The sequence below is a fragment of the Lasioglossum baleicum genome, chromosome 10 (genome assembly GCF_051020765.1).
Source record: "Lasioglossum baleicum chromosome 10, iyLasBale1, whole genome shotgun sequence".
Lineage (NCBI taxonomy): Eukaryota > Metazoa > Arthropoda > Insecta > Hymenoptera > Halictidae > Lasioglossum > Lasioglossum baleicum.
Window position 1 is genome coordinate 10363936 of NC_134938.1, and position 23004 is coordinate 10386939.

The window sequence follows — 23004 nt, forward strand, 5'->3', positions numbered from 1 at the left end:
CTGTGTTGACGTAAATAGGTACCAATGCTCAACCGATTGGATCGGAGTCGATATGGGGACATTAGGACTATGGAAGTGCGTTAGTGATAGCTGGTGATAGAAACATGTATTCTAGACAAGGGACATCATGAGCACTCATCTTTCTATATGTTTATTCAGACGTTAGCAACGTCGTAAAAGTTCAAACAGGCATCAACGAAAACCTAATATTACAGTTTTACCAGAATGTTATTATGGTGCATACACATCAAACTAAACTGTTTATAGATATTTCGATATTAATATTGTTCTTCGATACCATTTTAAAATATTGACAGTGATCATATATATAGAGAAGGAATGCTAACAATATCCCATAAATTAATTAGCACTGTTTCAATTTTATGATTGGTGTTATACATATTGCGTAAAACTTTTATTCAAGTATTTTGTTTTTTGTGTACAAAACAATAAATACACTTACAACATAATACAAACACATTGCTAGCATTAAACGTGTTAATGACCGTGATAAATGAAATTTATCTAAGGTCACTTTAGGAACGTAGATATGACGTTCGTAACTCGCACAGAAAGTAAAGTGAAACTTGTAATTCTAAATGTAAACCATTCTAAAGAAGAAAATATCTCTGAATGAATCATAGCTGATCATTAAATTGCACACAAAGAAATTCGATGCTGATAATAATTAAATTTATCTAGAAATTTTTGGTACAAATTTGGAAATATTTTACTGGTTAAATGACAATATTCAATGTAAACTTATTCACTGTCTATCGACATCTGGCACTTCATGGCAGATCAGAGTCACATTGTAGGTGTACAACAGTTTTATAATCGATGTTCACATCGTGTGAATCGGCCGACTTGAACATTTTGAAAATCGCGGCTAAGGTGAGCGACCACCAACGATGGTGTCCCACGCGACGATTGATTCGCACGATGCAAACGCCGATTCTGAAACTATTGTGCAGTAGATAATTTGATGAATTTCGTTTATCTGCGTAAAAGTCGACATACTCACGTGAAAAACTGCAATGTAATGATTCTAATAGCTACATTACTCAATATCACTTATTTTTACTAGAACGATCCACATTGTTCCTAATATGTATAATACGCATAGAGACAGTGCCACTGAGTGAAAAAAGTTATAAAACAGAATCTTCAGAGTTCATTCTACTTTCACAATAAAATTTTTCTCCGGCTATTTTTTTTCGCTGTTATAACAATTAGAATTTTGTACCAGTGCGTTAGATCATCAATAAGAACCGTGATTTCCCTTACTTTTTTTCCTTGTCAGATTCTGCGATTTCTTTTTTAATCGAGACTTTATTGTCACATTTCTTGTCCTTATCTGTTTCCGCAATTTCTTTCTTTACTGTGGTTTTACTGTCGCCCCATCTTGTGTCTGTTTTATATTTATTTTCAACTTCTGATCCGTTTACTTCGCTAATCTTCTCGTCTTGTATTTCTACTATCTCTACCTTCTTTGTGTCTGACTGCATCATTTTTGCAGCTATATGATACATATTTTTTACCGCGGTGAGGTACGTATGGCATTCAGTCTGTAAAAAGAGAGCACGCAATTGAAATCATTATTCGTTTAACATCTCAATGAATGATTCTATTGTTAGTAACAACTTATTACACGAAACGTGTTCCTGCTTCTCACTATATGTAGTTTGTAGTCAAAGCAAAGTACCACCACGTGAAAAGATTAAAGAAGTACTCACCGATGTTTTCTTTAGCTTTTCATCTGTACTCCTCAGTTTGTCTTTATACATTTTCAAGTCTTCAGACAGAACTTTGATATTACTAGACTGTTTCGAAGATTTGTCGTTCACCACTGTTAATTCGTGTTGTAACTCCATCATGCGTTCTTCCGTGTCTAGTCGAGCCTTTTCTGATCTTTTCAATTGACTAACAAGCTTTTCTACATCTAGCAAAGAACCTTTGTACATGACATAACCTTCTGATATACTTGATTCTTCAAAATGCTCTGAGAGCGCGTTTTCTCGTCGTGCCCTCTTCGAAGGTGGTCCGCTTCCGACAAATACAGGTAACAATTTTTTATTTCCTAGTGAAGAATAATAAGATATTAACATTGTGCTTATAAATTGTGTTGCTACGACCAGATCTCCAAGACAAGTTACAGAAGATATGATCCTAGCAATGATGAAAATCATTAGAAGACATTGTAAAATAATATCTTACAAATTGAAAATGAAATGTAAAATGCATACCGAGCGCTAACGAACGCAATATCTCTTCTTCGCTATCGGTCTTGGAGGATTCACATTTGTCAATTTCTTTCTCATCTTTCTTTTCTTCTTTAGGATCGTCTTCCTTTGATCTATCAGTTAATTTGCGATAATGCAGAGAATCTCTTGTTACAACCTTTTGTACTAGCTTACGTACTTGAGCTCTCGATAAATTTAATCCTAAAGTATAAATAAGTTCCTCTATGTCTTTATCGAATATGTAACCGCAGTGAGTTTGATCGAAGTATACGAACGACAGTAAAAGATAAGGATCGTGTGTATGCAACTTTGTCTTTCTCTTTCTTCCATCTTTGTCTCTATCTTTTTTACCATCTTTAACTGAATCATCATCATCAGATTCGTCTTCGTCGTCATCGTCGTCATCATCATTTTTATCTTTCTCACGATCCCTATCATCTGTCTTACTTCTTGCATCCTTCTCATCTTTCTTATCCTTGCTTCCCTCTCTCCTTTTGTCATCTTTGCGTTCATCTTTTCTGGCACACTTTTTCTCATCGTCCTTCCTTTTGTCGTCTTTCTTATCATCTCTCTTGTCGTCTTTCTTATCTTTTTTCTTATCATCGTCCTTTTCTTTGGGCTTCTCAGGGAGGCTACACAGTGCTCGATAAATACGAAAACCAAAATCTCTCATCAGCATCTCGTTGAAGAGTTCCGCGAACAACGATACTTCGAAGGAATGCTCCTAAAGGCAGATAACAGTAATTGTGCATCATGTGAAAGTAGGTATACGATATAAGATAATGTATACGGTACCTTTGTGTCTTCTGGTCTGTAATCCAATAGTACACTTAAGGACATTACCGTGCAATCAAATTTGCCACTTTTAGCCATTCTTGAAGGGTGTACAATAATGTGAGACGATTCTGGTAAAGTATAACGCTTCTCCAAAGCAATACGTTCACGTTCGCACAGTTTCTTCCTATCTTCATCGTGCTGTATATTATACCAATATGTCGAATTAATTTAGTATACAGTATTAGTATGCAATGTTCCGTCGTAAAACCCTCTGCGAAGGGACAATGACATTTTTTGGTCCTTCGTACCAGATCAAAACCACCCTCGTTTTACGACGAATCATGCAATATTCAATGTTAATATAAATTTAACATTTCATTGGAATTTTAAATGAATTGCATGAAAGAAGCCAAATGTGAAAGTCTTCCAATTTTTAAAACGTAGCTGTTTCTTTCAGGCTGCAAAGGTGGTCGCACTCGTCAAGTATGATTTTTAATTGCTATTAATTCTAAGTCTATTCGTAATTGGAGAAGAATCTTACATCTTTGTTGTCCCTGAACTTTTTATCATCCTCTTCTTTCGGCGGCGGTGAGACATCTTTCTCGTTTTCTTCGACGTCATCCTGTCTGCCTTCTTCTTTGGCCTGTTCCGATGCAATTGTCTTTGTTAGTCTTGCAAGTAACTGTGACTTCAAGCCTTTGCAATTCAAATTGCGAGCAGCTAGTTCTTGCCTTAAATCGTTCACCTGCACAAAACGCGAGTAAGTGCTTATAAATAAATCGATTACTTAGGCGTGCTTATAGTTAAATGAAAACTGACATTCATAGATTTTGGATCTAGCTCTGAGTAATGAGTAGGATCTTTCTTCTCTGGCACCGGGTCATCCTGAAAAGAAAAAACCACCAATTACGTTACAGAAGTAAAGAAAACGATACGAATCTACAAAACAGAAGCAGCCCCTATAACGAAACGAAACCACTCCCTCTTCATTCTTTCATCACTCTCTATTTTACCACCACTCTCTCACATTGTAATGATATACACGAATCTTCATTCACGATGACCTTCAAGTATGACTCAAGTAACTGCTAGATTCTCATAGTGTCCTGGCTCTGGTGTCTGTATGGTTGGTAGGTTATGGATAATATCAATAATGTTGTATACAACGATTATCAAATGAAATTTTTGAATGATTTAATCAATGATGGTGAAGGTTTCAGGAAAGGGAATGGCTCAGCTGCGCTCTTCTCCGAGCTAGGCTTGCTTGCTTCTCTTGTTAATGCAATGTGACTGCCAGTGGCTAAGGAAATACTTGCAATACATTACTCATTGATCTTTCTAACCAAATATTTACACGTTATGATCTACACCGAGATATTGATTTTGCATTACTAGATTTACGATATTTCTCACACGTGAAAAGATTAAATCTTTAAATATGTTTCGTACGAAAAGATCATGTAATATTGGATATACAAAAGTATCTAACTGAAAACATAAAGTAATATACAAATGATAACGATACCGTTTCCCAGAAGAAAACAAAAACTAATCGAACTTTGTGACAGTACGTTATTAAAATATTCGAAATCAGTAATGTACTAAGTATACCATTGAAATGATTGAAATCAGCTATTTTGATTAATGAATGCCATCAGAAAAAAGGAACAGACTTCTTTGAAATAGAATCAATGAGCAAGTAGAGCCTATTGAAAATCCAGTTTAGTAATGGGAAAACAATTGCACGATTATATAATGTAATAAAAAGGTAAAAGTAATATGGGATGATGTTGGCAGTGCCTTTTGATCAGCGACGGCAGCCTCATCAGTGTCATTGGTAGCATCCGAATCGTCGGGGTTAGAGGCAGCACGTAGCAATTTTCGCTCCAGTTGTTTCTTATAGCTGAGTTGCAGGCCATCCCATTCCAATCTGGTAGGTACACAGCTCCAAACATCTGGGAGAAATAGTATGACGGTTTCAACGCGAGAGGGCACCACTCGCCCTGACTTGTGGGTCGTTTCTGCACGTCTGTAGTAGAGTTCCAGGAAGCGATACCTGTGCCGCAAGGAAAAACAATACCCAAACGTCAACTCAGGTTAATCCCGCTTAGCTTTGCCTTATATGCTAAGTGTTCGTTCGTTCGCTCGCTTGTTCGTAAAGCCCACACACTGCATACAAAGCCACACACAGCGTACAATGTAGAGACCGTTTGATAAAGCACGACTGAGTGGGTCATAACGATAACAGAACAATAGTGATGATCCATCTCTGCCACAACTGCCATGGTATATTCATCTGGGTGCTCGATACAGGGTCCGGTGCAGCAATCTCCATCGGTTGGTCGTGTATACAACACATACATACCTCCTCTGTAGAGACTGAGCTACAACCTTAGTTTATCAAGTCAGAACTCGTATTAGAAGTTACTTTCTGTCTCGGTTGATACACCTGCTGGATCTTTCGTAAAGTTATAACACTCTATCCGATGTTTTTTAATAGAGAAATGTACATCGTACATCTAAATACCGAATCGACGAATCAAGTCCGAAATTTTACAAGATGAAAATTTGAATTGTATTAATGCAACGCGACAATGTATCAACGAACAATGAAAGAATAACGGACACGGAAACTAGGTAAGCTCACGTTGCTCTTTCCTTCCGAGTTTTTCTCAAATTAGAATGAAAAAAAAGTAGAAATAAAAGGTACTATCAATATTTGAAGAGCCGTACCACTGAGTGCAGCTGGATAGATCTATCCCCGTAAGTGCTTTACAAGTCCTCACTGCTGTCCTGATCAGAACCGATGGATCTTTTTCAGGATTAGGACCATCCAATGAAGGACTCCATGGCCCACCAATAGCCATTGTTTCATTTTTGCCACGCAAGCCTACCAAGAAGTTTATTAAACGTGTCGGGTGCACATAATCACGATCGGGATCTCTATCCTCGGATACACCGCAACACCGTTTATATATCTCTTCCATAGCAGGCATGGATATCAACATAACCTACAAGAAAAAGCATGTAATTCTCTTGAAATTAATCACCCTGTTTAAAATGAAATATGTATAGAGATTGTACTTCGAATTGTTTAAAATATAACAGACCTTTGCGGAGAAAATGTAATCAGCATCAGAAGGTTCCAGCACTGCTGTGTTTTCAGTACAAGGATCAACATCCTTATGCATAACATGGAAAGAACATGGTTTATTCAAAGCAAATGGCATATGCGGTGGAAAGGCATCGACCCATCGAAAGTTGGTTGAGAAGAAATCACTGGGAATATACATATTCTGATAGCGTCTTCTAATTTCAAGTACATCGGCTTCAGGCCTAAAATTAAGAGTATTTATACATATATTAAAAACAATTGTGCAAGGAACATAATATGTAAAAGTTTTACTATAATTCATGAAAAATGTACTCACAAGTCAAGTGCTATTTTTGGTATTTGTACCATATAACGAGGTACAACTCGGGTACGTCTTCTTGGCCTAGGAGATTTACTTCTCCTTGTCCTTGATGGACTGCGTTCCTCCTTCTTCTCACGCTCCCTGATTCTTTCTTCGCGACGTCTTTTCCTTTCAATTTCCTCTTCTTCATTCTTCCGCTCTCGAGGAGATCTTTCCCTCACTCTACCGACTTTGTTGCGATTACTGACTGTGCTTGCACTGGCTGCACTAGTTGTAAATCTAATAACATTTATACGTCTGTTCTGAGAATGTTATATCGTAAATGAACAAATAGATTCATAGAAGTTTCTTATTAACCTATTATTAGGATTTTCAGTAGGAGGAGGTACTGCATTGTATGTTCCAGAAGTTCGATTTTGTTGTGGCTGTTGTTGTTGTTGTTGTTGTTGTTGTTGCTGTCGGGTGGTTTGATTATTCTGTTGTGTATTCGTATTGTTATTATTATTCCCCATAGGAAGTACTTGTATTCTTGTAGCACTCCATTTAAATGGCATGGATGGATTATACGACGCTTCCACAAGCACACGATCACCTACAACTGGATTCGATCCCTTAACGCATGCACTAAAATTAAAGAATCTCACATGTACTTTCCAGAAATGACGCTGATACTAAGTAAATATATTTGAATTTCATTACTTTGTTTGAAAGAACACATCATCGTCAACAAAACCAAAATTATCATATACTTGGGTAACTGTGCCAGTAAAAACTCTCTGTTTGGTGGATGATGAAGGTACATTTTGTTGTACCTGCTGTGGAACACCAGCTACAGAAGGTTGAAATGCATTTGTATTTAATGCTCGTGGTGTCGGATACGAGACAGTAGCAACTTGCGGATATAACTGTCCAGCTATACCCGATGGCAAATTAGACCCAAGTGTTGCCATTGATGCCATTGTAATATTGGGCTATTTCACAAAACGTGTGTATTACTTAAAATGTATACAAGGATAAAATTCAAGTACAATGCAATTCAACAAATTTTCTTTTCGCAGATATATTAAATGATTGCAAAAGTTTTATTAATCAATTCTACAATTGTCTGCAAATATTTTACAACCTGATTTCCTTTTTCATAGAACTTACATGTTTATTTTCAAAAAAGATCACAAGGTAAATTGGGTACCAACTTTTGCAATCGTCCAATACAATAACTTCAATAAAAAAGGAAGAGTTACAGTTTTATTGCTACAAATTAATAGCGACTAGTACAAAAATACATTCCACTTTCTTTAACAATAAGATACATCGATGATCGCCAGACTGCGGATTTTTACGCAAAATAAAAATTGTCTGTATCAATTGCAAGAGGCAGAAGCCAAATCAAAGAGCATTTCTTTCTTTAATCATTTTAATAAGTTGGAAATAATGCGTCGATATCCTTAAACTCTGTTAACATTTCTTCCGTTTTAAATTGTACATACCTAAGTTAGTCACAAATGCATAAAATTCACGGTCTAACAATCACGATATCTGTTTGAAGCTTCACGGATACTAATTGTAATTGGACTAATAACTATTGAAACCAACAATTCAATATTATTTCTAGCGATATCAATAATAATATGTTTTTATTACTGACCTGTTGTAATCCTAAACTTTGTTGATAAACCTGTTGTGTTTGTTGTTGATATTGGACCATGGGTTGTCCACCCATACCGCCCATTGCCTGACCTAACATTTGTTGTTGAATATTCTGAATTCCCTGACCTAAGTATAAATAAAAATACAATGTATACTACATGTGTTTTATAACATCGATCTGTTACTTGTATATCATGCATTACATTATGACTACTAGCTTATTATACCCGATGCAATATTCTTGAAGTACTTGATCAATACATAAGACGTATAGACTGCTTCGATTAAAAATTTTATGGCAATAAAATATGGAAAATAATAAAATGCCCATATGAAATGTTCAAATACATAAATAGTAAACTAAATAACAAAAAGTAATTTTTTTGTTCACTGTAATCATAAACGAGGGTTGCAATGAAATTTATAATTTCTTATTCGTAAAGAATTTTTAGGGGCAAACACAATAAATTATTTTATAATGAACTAACAACGGGAAAAATATTGTTATAATCGACTTTACAAATACATTCAGTCATTCGTATGAATTATAGTAGAAAATTTGGCAACGTTGTTTTCTTGCACACGGAACGACAATATAACATATTAATTGTAATTTACCTGCATTACGAACCCATGGTGGGTTTTTACCACCACCGAATGGTGAAAGATTACTCATTTCCTAATGAATATATTATATTGTTAAGAATATAAATTTAAAAACGTATTGCAAGCACTTAACTGAGCGTCCTTCATTCGGGCGCCATCTTTTTAGTTGTAACTACGGAAGTCAAACACGGTTTCACACAAGAACCGAATCAAATTTCGAGTTTTAGATAAAACCTTTTTCTTGAATATTTTGATTTCTTTAATTTATCAACGAATAATTATATCAATTTATTTTTAACTCGTTCTACATTATATTAATATAATCGTATTAGACGTTCAATCAGTACTTGATTTGACTATGTTTACAGAGCTTTAGAGATGAGTTCATATGCATGTGTAAAATGTGTAGGTATGCATGTTACACACATATAAATCAGGCCTAGATCAACTAAATACAAATAACTGATTTGCTCCGATGTATAATAAAGTCGTATTTGAAAATTTTGTAAAATAAGCCTATTTTAAACTGTATTACGAACTAAGCAAAATTAATAAATTATATACGAATCTAAGTAGCCTTATTTTAAATTTTAATTTTCATTTAATTCTACGTAATGGAAATAATTGTTATTTATTTATTTATTATTATATTTCAATGTAAATTTGTTTACAAATCAAACACATATCAGAAATAGCTTGAAATATGAAGTGTTTGTTAATCATGTAAATGTGATGCACCTTACAATTACGTCATAGTAAAAATTAAGTAATTTGCATTTTATTGCAAGCGCCATCGCGATGTTCGTCATATCCGGTGCAGAGTAAAACTGAACAGATTCATGATTGGTCCACAATTATCACTGACAAGCTCTCAAGACCAAGGCAATGCGTGACATAACATCCTTTGATTATAATTATATCAAATCAGATGCATTACTATATATAATTGCAAAATTATGTGCGATACAAGTTGAGACGAGAATGATGTAAATAAATTGTATGTGCAGCAGAAAACGAACATTATGAAAGAAAAGATATAACTTAATATATCGATATCAAATAAAGTAAACTAAGCACGTATGTAATAAACATTAAATCAAGTAATGTCGTACTAACGAAGTAGATACAAACAGTTTCGTCAATTTCTTCATTTTATTTGAATTTCTTTCTTATAAAAGAAAATTATTTCCGTTGGATGAAATCATAGCTAATACGTGATTGGCAAAGAATATATATACTCTCTGGGATTGGCTACATACAGCTACATACTGAAATCACGTAGTGATTATTTAGGGAAATATGTGACGTGGGTTGGTACCCATGACGCGGTGAAGTGCTCTGCTTATCAAAGAGCGTAGAAATTAATAATTATTCGAGTTTAAAAGTAACTTTTCGTTATAAAAGAAGACAATTTAATCTACTAACCGATTGAGCTACATTTATTCTTCCGCAAAAATTCTCCGTTTATTTTCACTGTTAGTCAGTTGTAGAAGCGATCTATCGAAGCGATTGGTTAATTTGCTGTACACGTGCAAGAATGGAGAGAAAGTATGATGGAGTAATTAATAAATTCATGATCTCCTGGAGATAGAAAATGACAAAGTTGAATGCTATATTTTCTTAGGTATATATGTATAATATGTCGCGCTTTGAATATACAAGTGATTTTAAATTTCGCTCCTATTAATTTGTTGTCGATATCACTAGATATAGGTATAATTATATTGAAACCAAGTTCACACGATAGCGCAACAGTCCGTTCAATAATAGTCGATTCGGAACTGAAAATTACTATATATATTATATAATAATTATACAAAATAACAATTAATGATTTGAATTACAGTATATTAATCATATTTTCGAAAGGGGAGCTAAGATTGAACAGATTTAAAGCGATTTCGTAGGTAAGAGCGTCTGAACATGGCGTTGAGATTGATCAACCGGTTGTCAATTGATTCGACCTTCAGTCATTTGAGCCATTTGAGAGCCACCGCCCGGCCGAGACGATCGTCTTTTGCGTTATTCGCGCGAACGTTAGCTCCTGCTGCCGACAAGATGTCTTTGCCAATGGTTTTCTTTGATATGACGGCTAACGATCAGCCCGTTGGCCGAATTGTGATGGAGGTGAGCAAAAATTTTCATCAATTAAGTTATTTTTCACGTCTTCCTCACGTTGCCGCTAGAATCCCGGCATGACTGGCCATTTTGAATTTCCTTGAAAGCCTGTTAAGCGTTTCCGTCTTCTGTTCCTCGCAAAATTCATTCTTATATATCTTCCTTCCAACTATAACTCTTAGTTTATCAGCAGAAAATCATTTTCTACTTTTATCGCGTAGTACAAGTTAGTAGAAATATCCTATGATTTACGTCATATGTGTATCATGTTACCGACATGTTTGATTTTTTCATGCATTCTAAAATTTTCCATTGCAGTTAACACGTTTTATTCCATATTCGTCACACATGTAAATTCGAAGTACAGTCATTTTATGCTTGCTTCGATCTTCTTTGTAATAGACCGGCGTGCCATTGTAAACAATTGGCACGCTGGTGTATTCTCATTTATAATTATAACTGGAAAAAAGAGATAACGAAACGTTGCAAAAATTAAATAAAATCATAACGAAAAGTTTTTTTACAACATATTTGATACATATTTAGAGTTCAGTTATTCATAACGTATATATGTAGAATTATACATGTGAATGTGTACATGCATTTATGTAGTATACATACATATATACTACATAAATGTATGTATATATATGCACATGGTGTGTGTATTATATAAATAGTCAATTTGTTTGCTTCGATGATCGTATTATTACCGGATGATGTACCTTACAAGGTCACAAGATTTGATGGAATAAATTATAATTTGTTATTGTTAAGATAAAAAAATGTTCCCTACCAGAATTCTGTTGTTAGGGTTTTCAATGATCGTCCTATCAAAAAGGAACCTTAACACTTTTTTTAAAATAATAATCTCAAAGGAATTCTTCAATTGTTGTTCAAAGAAATAATTCTGTTGTTATTGGGAACTTTATCCACACACAGAAATTATGAAATTTGTATAACATGTAATTATTGTTGTAAAGGTGAAACTTTGTAATTGAAAAAGGCGGTGACCACTTAAGATGTATCAATTTTAATTTTAGTTGAGAAGCGATGTGGTTCCAAAGACTGCAGAGAACTTCCGAGCTCTGTGCACCGGTGAATTGGGTTTTGGATACAAAGGCAGCACTTTCCACAGGGTGATCCCGAATTTCATGTGCCAGGGTGGTGATTTCACCAATCATAATGGCACTGGTGGAAAATCCATTTATGGTGCTAGATTCGAAGATGAGAACTTCGTTTTAAAGCATAAGGAACCTGGTATTCTGTCCATGGCAAATGCTGGCCGAAACACTAACGGTAGCCAGTTCTTCATTACCAGCAACAAGACTAGCTGGCTAGATGGCAAACATGTTGTATTTGGGAAAGTTTATGAAGGACTGGATGTTGTTAGAAGGGTATATAAATTTTTCTTATACTTTCTATTTTAGCGATAGTACTGTTTTAATAAATGTTAAAAAATTTTCTTCTAGCTTGAGGCAATGGGCTCGGAGAGTGGTAAAACCACGAAGAAAATTGTCGTAGCTAATTGTGGAGAACTGTAGATCGGTTGAATAGATACTATAATATCTCCATTTTTATTTAGCTGTTGCTGTCTTTATTGTATAACTCGTCCATTCCAATCATCACCTTTTTTCTTCAGTATCATTTTAACACCTTCTGAAAAAGAGAAATGTACATCTTCAAAGTGGAAACAAATCACCATCATTGTATTGTCTTTGACCATAAATAATAGAACTTTAAATACGCTGTGAATTATAGTTCATTGTTATTATCATCTATTATCAACATAGTTTAAATTCATTTTCATTACTACTTGTCTGTAATTAGCAACACTCGTCTCACATACAAAAATGGAATATAAAATAGTTCAAGAAATGTTAAGCCTATATTCTTCCATATAATAATCCTCTTTTTTTCTTCAATTGTATTTGTTATGGTATAACATATCAATATATACGTGTTGCAATGCCCATTTAGCCGTGGCTCTGTATTTCATTTACATTAATTAATGTATCTCACTCTCAACATGTTTAGGAGTCAAAGGATTCCTCGAAATCCATATCTTGCGATAATTGTAATGATAAGATATGGCCGAATTTGCCATAGCTAAATGATCACTGTTAGAAAATGAAAAGCGCATTTCATGAAATAATTGTTTTGTATTAAATCGAAATGTCTCTTCGTTGTGAAGTCTATCCAAACGGTATTTATGATTACTGTACAATGCATTTATTTGCAAGGTCAACACGTATTAAACTTTTCTATTGTGCTTTTATACTTAGAGCTATAATAAGGATGCGTGTGCACACATTGTTTTCTTAATATAAAATAATAGATAAAGTGGGTGTTTGATTGTTCCAAATTGTATTAGGAATGTCTTTTAGATCATACTTGGTCATGTAACGATGTAATAATGGGCGATGAGAAATGTAGTTACAATGATTTCTACAATAGTTCAGGTTTAATCAAATAAAATGTTTCCACAAACATCTTTGTGCATCATTCTTCAAGTTCAATAATTAGTAAGTGGTAAATTGTAATGTTGTACTGTCAATTGGATTGTCGTAATCTGCATGGATGAAAGGAAGAATAAACTTTTTTTGATGAAGCAAGTTTATTTATTTCAATGTTCCCTGTTCCCATCATTTGCTTCTCAATTTACAATTAATTAATGTATATTCTTTGCTCTTTCTAAAATAATTTGAATCAAATAAAAATATGGTATTGGATCGATATGACCATATTTGGCTGTTAGAGTTTAAAAAAAAGAGTCCACGTGTGTGGAGTGTGGATTCTTCTGGTGTATCACCTACCCTTCATTCTCGCAGTTTTATATCTAGCATGAGTTCGATACATAGTGTCAGATTTCGTAAATGTATATGAACTTTTTTATAAACCAACCAGAAAGCATGTCTGAACAGATCTGTTCGAGCCGGTCAAGATAATATCAATACGACATACCCGGTGTTTTACCCGGCATGGCCGCCATATTTAGCTTATTTACATCGATTCGTACTTTTACTTACTTGAACATCGTATAATTACAGCATTGTCAAGAATTCTTCCTAACTATTATCGGCAATTTTAACAGTTAATACGAACGTAATCGTACGGTTTTAGAAAAACCGACGCGATCGCGAAACTCGTATAGATTGTTTGTAGAGTTTTTAAGTATTTTCGATTCGAGGCGAATGAAAAGCTTGATCGGCTTGGAGAAAAATCGAGAAGTATGCTCGCGTCATCTGTCTGATACGAGCTCGTGTAGGATTCATGAATATTTGTTTGATGTCCGACCGTTACCTTTAGCCCTCCCCTCCACGTAATTTCCGAACCACAACTGGAGACTGGAGTATCAATTGGTTCGGTCTTTTTCTAGACTGACGTGGCTCACGCCGACTCGAATATCAAGTGAATCGCGTGGCTTGAAACAAGCTCGAGCGTATCAAGTCAATCGTAGACTTGAGTTGACTCGAATCGCTCGATTATTCATGATTAGAGACGAAATGCTCCCTACCGCCTACCGCACACGTTAGTTGCGGTTTCCGCCCATCTAGCTCGGGAAGTGCTAAGCGGTCCGTAGTTTTATATTATCTGCATACCTATGTGTATGAGCACGGAACGTATCCGTTGGTATCCGTTTAGCACCGATTAGACTAATATTCTATAACGAGCATTCATATTATCCGACACAATATTTTCTTCAGAATGTCGTATAGCCGCATACCGATCATGGCACGCTGGGTGGTGGGTGGCAGTGGGTGGTATGCTGCGTATAGTTTCAAGGATTATTTCGGTTGATTGGTGTCTGCGCAGATAATATAAATCTATCTAAATCAGCGGTTTGCAACATTTATGCTACTACGCCTTCCCCAAAAATATTTTTTTCCGCGCCTCCCTATCTCGAGTGGTGACTCTGAGAGGGGCGGGAAAATTGCTGTACCATTATTCAAAATATTGTTTACATTATTAATAAATTACTAAACATTTATTGTATGAGTTATTACATCAATATCATACCCATGAAATTTAAAAAATTATGGAGAATGGAAATATTCTAGGTCGAACAAATATGTTTAATTTTCCAGTTAAAAGCACCGAGTTCAAAGGGTAATAGATGTAATATAGACACGATTTAGATAATAGAAACTCTTTTTTGTTCTACATTAATTTTTCCCTGAATGATTAATTATTGAAGTCCTCTTTCGTGAGTTTTGTTGGAAACTCAGATTACGAATACTGATAACTCAAGATGTTTATTTAACATAATTTCACAATTCGTTTAACACAGTCTTTTAAATGTCGCTAATCACAAGTGCATACATACATTCGTTGAAACATATGCTCTCTTCTTAAGATAAATTAAAGCATTTAAATATGACATTACATGTCTTTTAATATACAATATGCGATTTGTATTTCATTATTGGTATTTTAGTGCTTACAAAATGTTGGCCTGATAATATCTATATTATATGTATATATATTTTGATCACATATATTACTATAAAAAAATAATTTATTACGAATTAACCCCTTACCGTATTTTAATTAACCAGACTTCATTATGAAGATCTTAAATAAAGTCTAACAAATATGAATGATGTAGCTTTCTTTTCGGACGAAATTAAAATATAAATTTTCGATTTTCTTCTGCGACATTTTTGGGGATAAATACGTTTTAATTACTGTAGCTATAAGTACAACGGTACAGCAAGGGGTTAACAGCAAACGATCAGTAGATGGTGATTTCATTATGCTTGATTCTAGAAAAGTATAAATTAATTCTTAATTACTTAGCGTATGCTACGAACTTTCTTGTTTAATGTCTCTTGTTTTCTTGAGCATCTGTTCTGCGTGTTGGTCTAGATGCGTCTTAAATCCAGAATATGGCGCCATGTATTTAAAATGTAACAGTCTCACCATGCCGTTTTGGTAGCCAGCTCCCAACCACAAGTAACTCCATGTATTTGGGTTCCACGATATCTACAATGTATCATTTAATCGTGAATACTTCATAAGTCTATAATATTCAAACAAAGAAAGGCAATACTTACTCTATTTACCGACATGAACGGATATTGTTCAACATGAACCGGAGTCATTTTTTCCTGTATCGACTGTGATGGCTCAGTACGTTCGGAATCCTTTCATAATGATACGAAATACAATTACAATATTGTAAAATGATTAAGAAAATTTTACAATTAAATATGGACAGACAAATATAGCTTACTTGTAGTTTGTCGTAAAATATAATACCGAAACGATCCTTGCATTCATCGTAAGTTTGTGGCAAATAGTGATATTCTGTTGAATTCTTGTACTCGTTTTTCATTTCAGTTACATCCACTACTTCAACGTATGAACTTAACTGAAAACCGGATGTAAATTTAATTAGCACATTCGGCGTTTTATAGTAATATATTTATAAGAAATCTACCTTCTTTTTCTTGTGTAAACCTTTTTCGTGATCCTTAATATATATAATTTGTTGAAGAAAAATAGTCGCTATCTCTCCTGCTAGTGTACCATGTGCAATGCTATTGCCGTAATCAGAAACTGAGACAGTCTAGAAAGTTATTAAATAATAATTATGATATATTTTAATATACAAGATTACTCAGTGTTTACTTACATAAGTGGGAGAATTGGTTGGCAAGATAGGATAAAGTTTGGATTCCTTATCTCTGAACGGAATTAAGTAAGAATTTGTATGTTTATACCTATAATAATAGCGTAGTTATTAATGAATTTCATCATATAAAGGGAGCAACATTTCTAATATGGATATTTACCCAAGTGCATCATCAAAACTAATGACAGCACATGGCCAGTGCGTCATCCATGCACCGTCAGCTATAAAACCCCTTTGTGCAGAACTTTGAGGGGCACTTGTGTCGTCCGTATTCCAAAATTTATACATTCTATCTACGCTACCCGAAGCCAGAAATCGTCCTTGATTGTATGGGACTATCGCTACCACTACAAAAATGATCTCCCGATTATAGAAGACGATTATAGAGAACTTTATTCTATGTTTCATATTCTTTATAAGAAAAATGAAAGATACTCACTGCTTACAGCATTACCATGAGCAAAAAAATGCTGAAATGCATTTACTATATACGTATTTTGTCTCTTTTGCATTGATATTGGGGACTGACATGTAAGATCCCATAATGCGATATAACCGTTTGAAAATCCGGCTGCAATTATTCTAAAAGTAAACATGTAATTTTGCTACTATACAATTGTAGAAGGAAAGTGGAATTATGATTAAAAAATCTTACTTATGGTTATGTTCTTTGCTCCACGATAACTTAGTGCATTGCCAGTTTTGTTTATTTCTATCGTACATCGGCATATTTACAACTAATGTCATCACCGGATCAGTCCGATATATGGGCCATCTGCAATAAATATTATTAGTAATAAGTAACGCGTTTAAAAACTGCAATGAAGTTCATCAATTAGTTAATTGATTACGTACGTATGTTTTTCAGTCTTTTCAAATCCAAGTTCCTCCGGAAAGGGTAACGAATAAATGTGTACATTACCGTCCGAACAAGCTGCAGCAAGCATACCCATTCGTTTAAGAGTAGGTTGTATTTCCTGCTTTTTTTCATAGTTGTTTAGACTTTCATCTTGATAGCATCCAGACGGACACCATTCTAAACACCATATAGTACCAGCGTCATGGGCAAGAGCGTACGATAAAGAAGGTACTCTGCCTTTATCAGCCCTAAAAGTTTCAAGGATTCAGAATATCAAATGTAATTGCACATTGATGCAATCTCATTGATTAACAATCTCATTTTATCTTTAACCTTCAGTTACTCGCACTCCATTTTCTATATAACTGTTTACATGGAACTTCATATGACTCCAACATAAAGAAATTTTTATATTCAGTAAAATATATTTTACAGTTATTTTAGTAGTTATAACTACTTCAATGTAAAATAAATATTTGCTGGTGTAAACGGCACTTTTGTTTACGCTTGAAACACTGATTGTAAGTACTGTATGCGAATAATTAATAGTAATAAACTTAAAAAAGGAACAACAAAAATGGAGTAAAATTTCATTTTCCCTGTTATCGATTTTGGTAAATTAATTTTCAAAGTTTATCGATAAAAATGCACGTGTGCACGAAATTCCACAGTTTAATTATCACTTACTCCTGATCCAAAGATCCTGTACTCCAAATTTGTATAATATTATGTCCAACATATGCTGACCCTACAGAATATTCACTTTGCATACACGGATGAGTACTGAGAGCAATATATTGGGTTGGATTTTTACGATAAATTGGCGATGGTATGGGCAACCACGCCAATGCCCATATTGGTCCACCAACAAAAAACATAGGATTTCCTGTAAAGATATTCTCATAAAATACATGTACATTTTCATGTATGATTACTTTATGTACTACAATAGTCACCTTTATCAAAACCACCTTCAAACCTTTGCCATTGTTTCCACGAAGTTTCTGTATCAGATAAGTTTTCAGAGTTTGTGCTTCCTGTCCTTGTTCTCATGGAAACTTCCAGCTGTGGTAAATACTTAGCAGCATCAGCATTCTTTAGCAGGGTAAACTGATTAGGTGTATGATTCTCGTATAACCGAAATTCATAATTTCTCTGTTCACTGTGAAAAGGATAATGTAATTTATGAAATACATTTATGTTATGAGTTGTCACAAGAAGTATAGATATTTACAATTCCATAGTCCACTGTATAGCAGGATGAAACGGTTCTGTCCAATGGAGTCTAAACGAGTGATGTTTGTCCAGGACCATGCCAGATAATTCTGAAAACGAGAACTATCAATGAGACTTGGAATTATTTATGTTTGTTTTTCATAATAAAATTAAGTCATACTTTCATTTGGATAACTTTCTTCTTCAAAGTCCGAACATTTATCGTCTTCATCTACAGCCCCGTGTGTTTCCATAATATGAGTTATCATTTCTTCTTTGTTATTAGTTGAATATTTACATATCTTGCATAAATAACCCTACAACAAGAGAAACACGATTTGATATATTAATAGTACTACTACATAGTACTGCTACATTAAAAATAATAATTCCGTAATTATACCTCTTGAGGAACAAAATTACATGTAGAAAAATGTGTTTGCATATCTTCCAACGACGAAGTAGTAAAATTACATCTGATTTGGTGGCAAGATAATGTGTTTCCTAAGTTCAACTCTTTCCGCCACTTACCCTTCCATACACCTGGTATATACTTCTTTTGTTCAGGTGCTTTTATTAAATTTTTCTGTAATATTTGATTAACAAGTGCTAGTTTAATAGATTCATTTTTGTTTAACCATTTGAATGGGGCACACGTAAAGTATGTGTCAGCACTCAAACGGTTGATAAAAGTTGCTAGAATATACAAAACCCACCAATAAACATTTGTTTAGTTTCATTTTCCTCTCAATAGGCACATCTTTTACAAGTTCAGTGAATTCCGAAATTTTTGTCACTGCCCTGAAATTTAAACGTCATTTTATGTTTTCTTTTTTTATTGAATGTGGATTATTCAAACTTACTTTTCGGCGGCTTTACGTTTCACTTTTTCCGTATTTGGTGGAAATAATTTTAATTCCTTCAACTTATTCTCTTCAGCCTGCCTATGCATTCGCTCATGTATCTCCATAGAAGACGGCATCATAACAGCATCGCAAATTGGACATTTCATCATCAGAGCTTGCCTCTCCTAAGTTTCAGAATAGTTATTGCTACGACTATATGCATTCACGCTAATACTTTTGGCTTTCTAAATCAGTAAAAATTTCGATTACGTACCTCATCGGACTTCCCGCAAAATTGTAAATGCGACAGGAAGCCATTCACACTTCGTTTAATAGTACCACACTTTTCACAAGATAGTTTGCCTTTCCTTTTCTTGATGGCAGCAGCTAATATCCTTTTAGTCACTTTTTCGTCATCGAGATCCTAAAGTACAATATTTGTTAGTAAATGAAATACGAACTAAAGATGATTACTACATTCCTATTGCGGTATTATACTTACCAAAGGTTCTTTGCCTTCTATCCAACACATATCATTATGTTTCGTCAAACTGTGCCAACTCCATTGTTTCTTTTGCATTGTCTCCTTACATTTACCGCACTCTATTGTTACCTAAATTACAAATACATATGTAGAAAGAAATAAATCATAAAGTAATTAAGTAATTAAACATTTCGAGAAATCTACTTGTAATGTATTGGAAGTGTCCTTTGCGACAGGTGCACTGTCTGATTTTAAGTTGTTTGAAGGTGTTGGTCCCTTTAGTTTTGGTATGTACTCGGTATCTAATGTAGATTGGGCTCTACTTCTACCTCTACCTTTACTTGGTCTACCTCTTCTTCTAGCAGGAAAAGAATTTGATAAGTTACTTTCAGTATTACTATCATCGCTTAAGTCGTCGTTACTTGTAACATTGTATGATTTTCCGCTATGTCTTTTATTAAGTACAGGAGCATCTGCGACTGTATTATCGTTTATCTGTTGCAAAGAAGTTTTCCTAGGTCTTCCTTTCCTCCTTTTTGCTGGCGTCGTCAAAGGAGATTCGCTACTTAAGTTTTGTTCTACTAGAATTAAACTTTTGTCATCTGAACATTCGGTGTGATCCAGTTTCAAATTTGTGGTTTCACATATCAAAGTATTTATCGTAGATACTTTACTATCAGTCCCTTCATCGTATTTACAATCTCCTGAAATTTCAGTATTTCTACAAGAGTCATTCAGCTCTTCTTGAGAAATGTCTTTGATATTTTTAACGCTAGAATGTTGTTCAGATACATTGTTGCAGTGTAAAGGCAGTGATTCCCTGGTTAAAACTGGTGTGATAGAATTCTTTGAATTTCCATTTTTTTTCGTATTACTTTTAACTGTGCTACTTGCTTCAGGTGAACCAGATATAATATTAACGCTTGTCTTCTTCTTACAATTAGTGTCTTTTTTGGATGACGTAATGTAATTGTCAAAGTTAGTTTGCTTACGAATTCGTTTAGATCTACCAATTATATTTTCATTAGTTCCATAAGTACTATTTCTTTCTGTTTCACTTTCCTTTCCATTTAAAGTCTTTTCATTATTATACTGATCAGATTCGTTCTGTACTTCTTGAGACTTTGGTATATCATCTGAGGTAGTTTCATCGTTTCCTACATTAGCTACATTTTTATTACTCTTCTTCCTTTTCCTATGATTTATTATAGGCTTTAATTTCTCATTGTCTCTATTAACTATAGGCACTTTTGTTGCATTCCCCTGGATTTCACCGTTCGCATTATTTGCAGATTTATTTTTATTAGTTATTATCATCGATGGTTTTTTAGTCATCTTAAGGTCTTTCGACATAAAATCTTCTAAAGTATCCATTGTAATTTTTCCATCTGTAAGTTTAAAGCAAAAGTGTTATATATTGTATATATCTTGATTGAAATCTTAATTAAAATTTATCATACTTCAATTGTACTCAGCATTTCTTTTTAAAATTGTATTAGCTAATGGACTTACCATTCACTACAGATTTACTGATCCCAATATCTTGTAATATATTACGAGGAATAAGAAGCATGTTATTATTACTCGAGAATGAGGGCTTTAATTTACTAACAGATAACTCCACATCATCGGGAGAAGTATCTGAAGACTTTTCAGTGCCTTTATTCATTATTGCTACAATTCAAACATACATCAAAACTAATATTTCTTTCTATCTTAAATTGGGGACGGTACAAAATCAGAAATTATAATTTTTTATGTTCCGTTCTAGTACATTGTCCACTTCCAAGTTTCACTTACACTCCACTTGTGTGTCATACAAAATTCTACAAGAAAAAAAATATTTTTTCATTGACTAAAATAAAATTGACATTTGGAGGATTCGAAGATGAGAACATGTGGGCGCAGACACAACGTTTCTGTATGCATATGTAATTCGATCAAAACTTTTCTATTAAAATTGTTGTCTAAAAGTAGCGTATGATGTGTGAAAATTCTAATAGCAAACGAAAGGTTAACTAAAACAATATAGAAGTTCATTATGTACGCACTGATAGTGTTCATTATTTTCTAACGAAAAGGCAAGGTTAGATATGGAATTATTTACATATATTATACCATGAGGAAAGCATGCACACGTAATTTAACAATTTCGTAATTATCCATATTTTTTGAGCGACATACTTACCAAGATTTCTTAATGACTTTATTTCTACACGAAAAATGATATCTCCTCGCGAAAAAAAATATTTGGTCTAAACTTTCTGGAGTAAGATTCGAACCCACAACTGCACCTTTACTCTTTCATTCTGATTCTGACATCGCAATAGAGTATGGAATGGAGCACGGCGCGACAAAGTACTCGATATATGTAATAGTTGTAGCGCATGCGTCTATATTTTGGCACATTTCGTATTCAAATAGAAAATCTTGTAACACTGCAGATATATCGTGTATTATTGATTATATCTACAATATCGAACAAAAAAATGGCGTACATATTCTATTTTCAGATGTGTTATCACTAGACTGCGAATCTTTATGCAAAATAAAAAATGTTTGCATTGATTGCAGGACACAGGAGCCAAATAAAAATTATTCTTCTTATATAATACATTGATCCTTCAATACTTCAATAACATGTCCACTGCTTTAAATTGTACGTGACCATTTTTTGTCATAAATGAAAGGACAACGGTGTATAAAGAGGGTTGAAGCGAAAGACAGAATAGGGGAGTCGACTGGAGTCAGAGAATATCAGCTGTGGCGTCGACCCAAGTCGACCCAAGTCGACCTCTAAATTTGCTTCAGGCATCTTAGGAGACGAACGTGGTGCTGCCATCTATGTCATGTCGCGGTAAATTTTAAAGTTACATCTCTCTCTCCTCACATTACATTTTATATTTATTTGTAAATTATAGACTGACTTTGTCTCTATGCCGTTAATTGTTTTATAAATGTTATAATAAATGCGATACGAAATCTAATGTATCGAATTAGTAAAAACAAAATATTTGTGGTTGCCAGAAAATAAAACAAGTTTATTATAATTATAATACTGCCTACATAGAGATCGAAAGATAGCCAAGATCGATACTACTCGATGCTTTCGATAATCGAAAGCGTAACGTAGCGTCATGGCGGACTTTCTTGAAG

General features: G+C 34.2%; 4 protein-coding genes across 9 annotated transcripts in view; 2 read left to right on the forward strand and 2 right to left on the reverse strand.

Moving 5' to 3' along the window:
* Positions 1-400: 400 nt before the first annotated feature.
* On the reverse strand, positions 401-8860 carry LOC143212657 (cell division cycle and apoptosis regulator protein 1). 2 transcript variants are annotated; one of them, XM_076431640.1, is made up of 14 exons: positions 8702-8860; positions 8082-8209; positions 7136-7407; positions 6794-7060; positions 6452-6715; positions 6131-6356; positions 5754-6031; positions 4821-5076; positions 3840-3905; positions 3562-3765; positions 3039-3218; positions 2247-2967; positions 1737-2080; positions 401-1568 (listed from the first exon to the last, which is right to left on the reverse strand). In XM_076431640.1, exons 1-14 carry the CDS (start codon positions 8757-8759, stop codon positions 1284-1286), a joined length of 3549 nt encoding a protein of 1182 aa, XP_076287755.1. In that variant the 5' UTR covers positions 8760-8860; the 3' UTR covers positions 401-1283. The 2 variants fall into 2 exon arrangements, with proteins under 2 accessions (XP_076287755.1, XP_076287754.1); XM_076431639.1 differs by having other exon boundaries at positions 6452-6733.
* Positions 8861-10467: 1607 nt separating this feature from the next.
* Positions 10468-12685, forward strand: LOC143212950 (peptidyl-prolyl cis-trans isomerase). Its single transcript, XM_076432302.1, has 3 exons — positions 10468-10816; positions 11851-12204; positions 12280-12685. The coding sequence occupies exons 1-3, from the start codon at positions 10613-10615 to the stop codon at positions 12349-12351; spliced, it is 630 nt and encodes a 209-aa protein (XP_076288417.1). The 5' UTR covers positions 10468-10612; the 3' UTR covers positions 12352-12685.
* Positions 10672-22604, reverse strand: LOC143212945 (uncharacterized). 5 transcript variants are annotated; one of them, XM_076432291.1, is made up of 21 exons: positions 22037-22603; positions 21361-21522; positions 20053-21236; positions 19867-19977; positions 19639-19788; positions 19383-19549; positions 19236-19320; positions 18923-19105; positions 18701-18836; positions 18539-18629; positions 18261-18466; positions 17992-18190; positions 17301-17552; positions 17101-17220; positions 16885-17027; positions 16606-16792; positions 16446-16533; positions 16251-16379; positions 16044-16181; positions 15865-15954; positions 10672-15793 (listed from the first exon to the last, which is right to left on the reverse strand). In XM_076432291.1, the coding sequence occupies exons 2-21, from the start codon at positions 21515-21517 to the stop codon at positions 15614-15616; spliced, it is 3996 nt and encodes a 1331-aa protein (XP_076288406.1). In that variant the 5' UTR covers positions 21518-21522; positions 22037-22603; the 3' UTR covers positions 10672-15613. The 5 variants fall into 5 exon arrangements, with proteins under 5 accessions (XP_076288406.1, XP_076288407.1, XP_076288405.1 ...); XM_076432292.1 differs by having other exon boundaries at positions 21461-21674; positions 22037-22602; XM_076432290.1 differs by having other exon boundaries at positions 21361-21674; positions 22037-22602.
* The window catches only part of Cn (Kynurenine 3-monooxygenase cn), a 66121-nt gene continuing 65539 nt past the window's right edge, over positions 22423-23004 (forward strand). The window contains exon 1 of the mRNA XM_076432299.1: positions 22423-22705. The gene's annotated coding sequence lies outside the window, so the exon portion shown is untranslated. The remainder of the gene's footprint in view (positions 22706-23004) is intronic.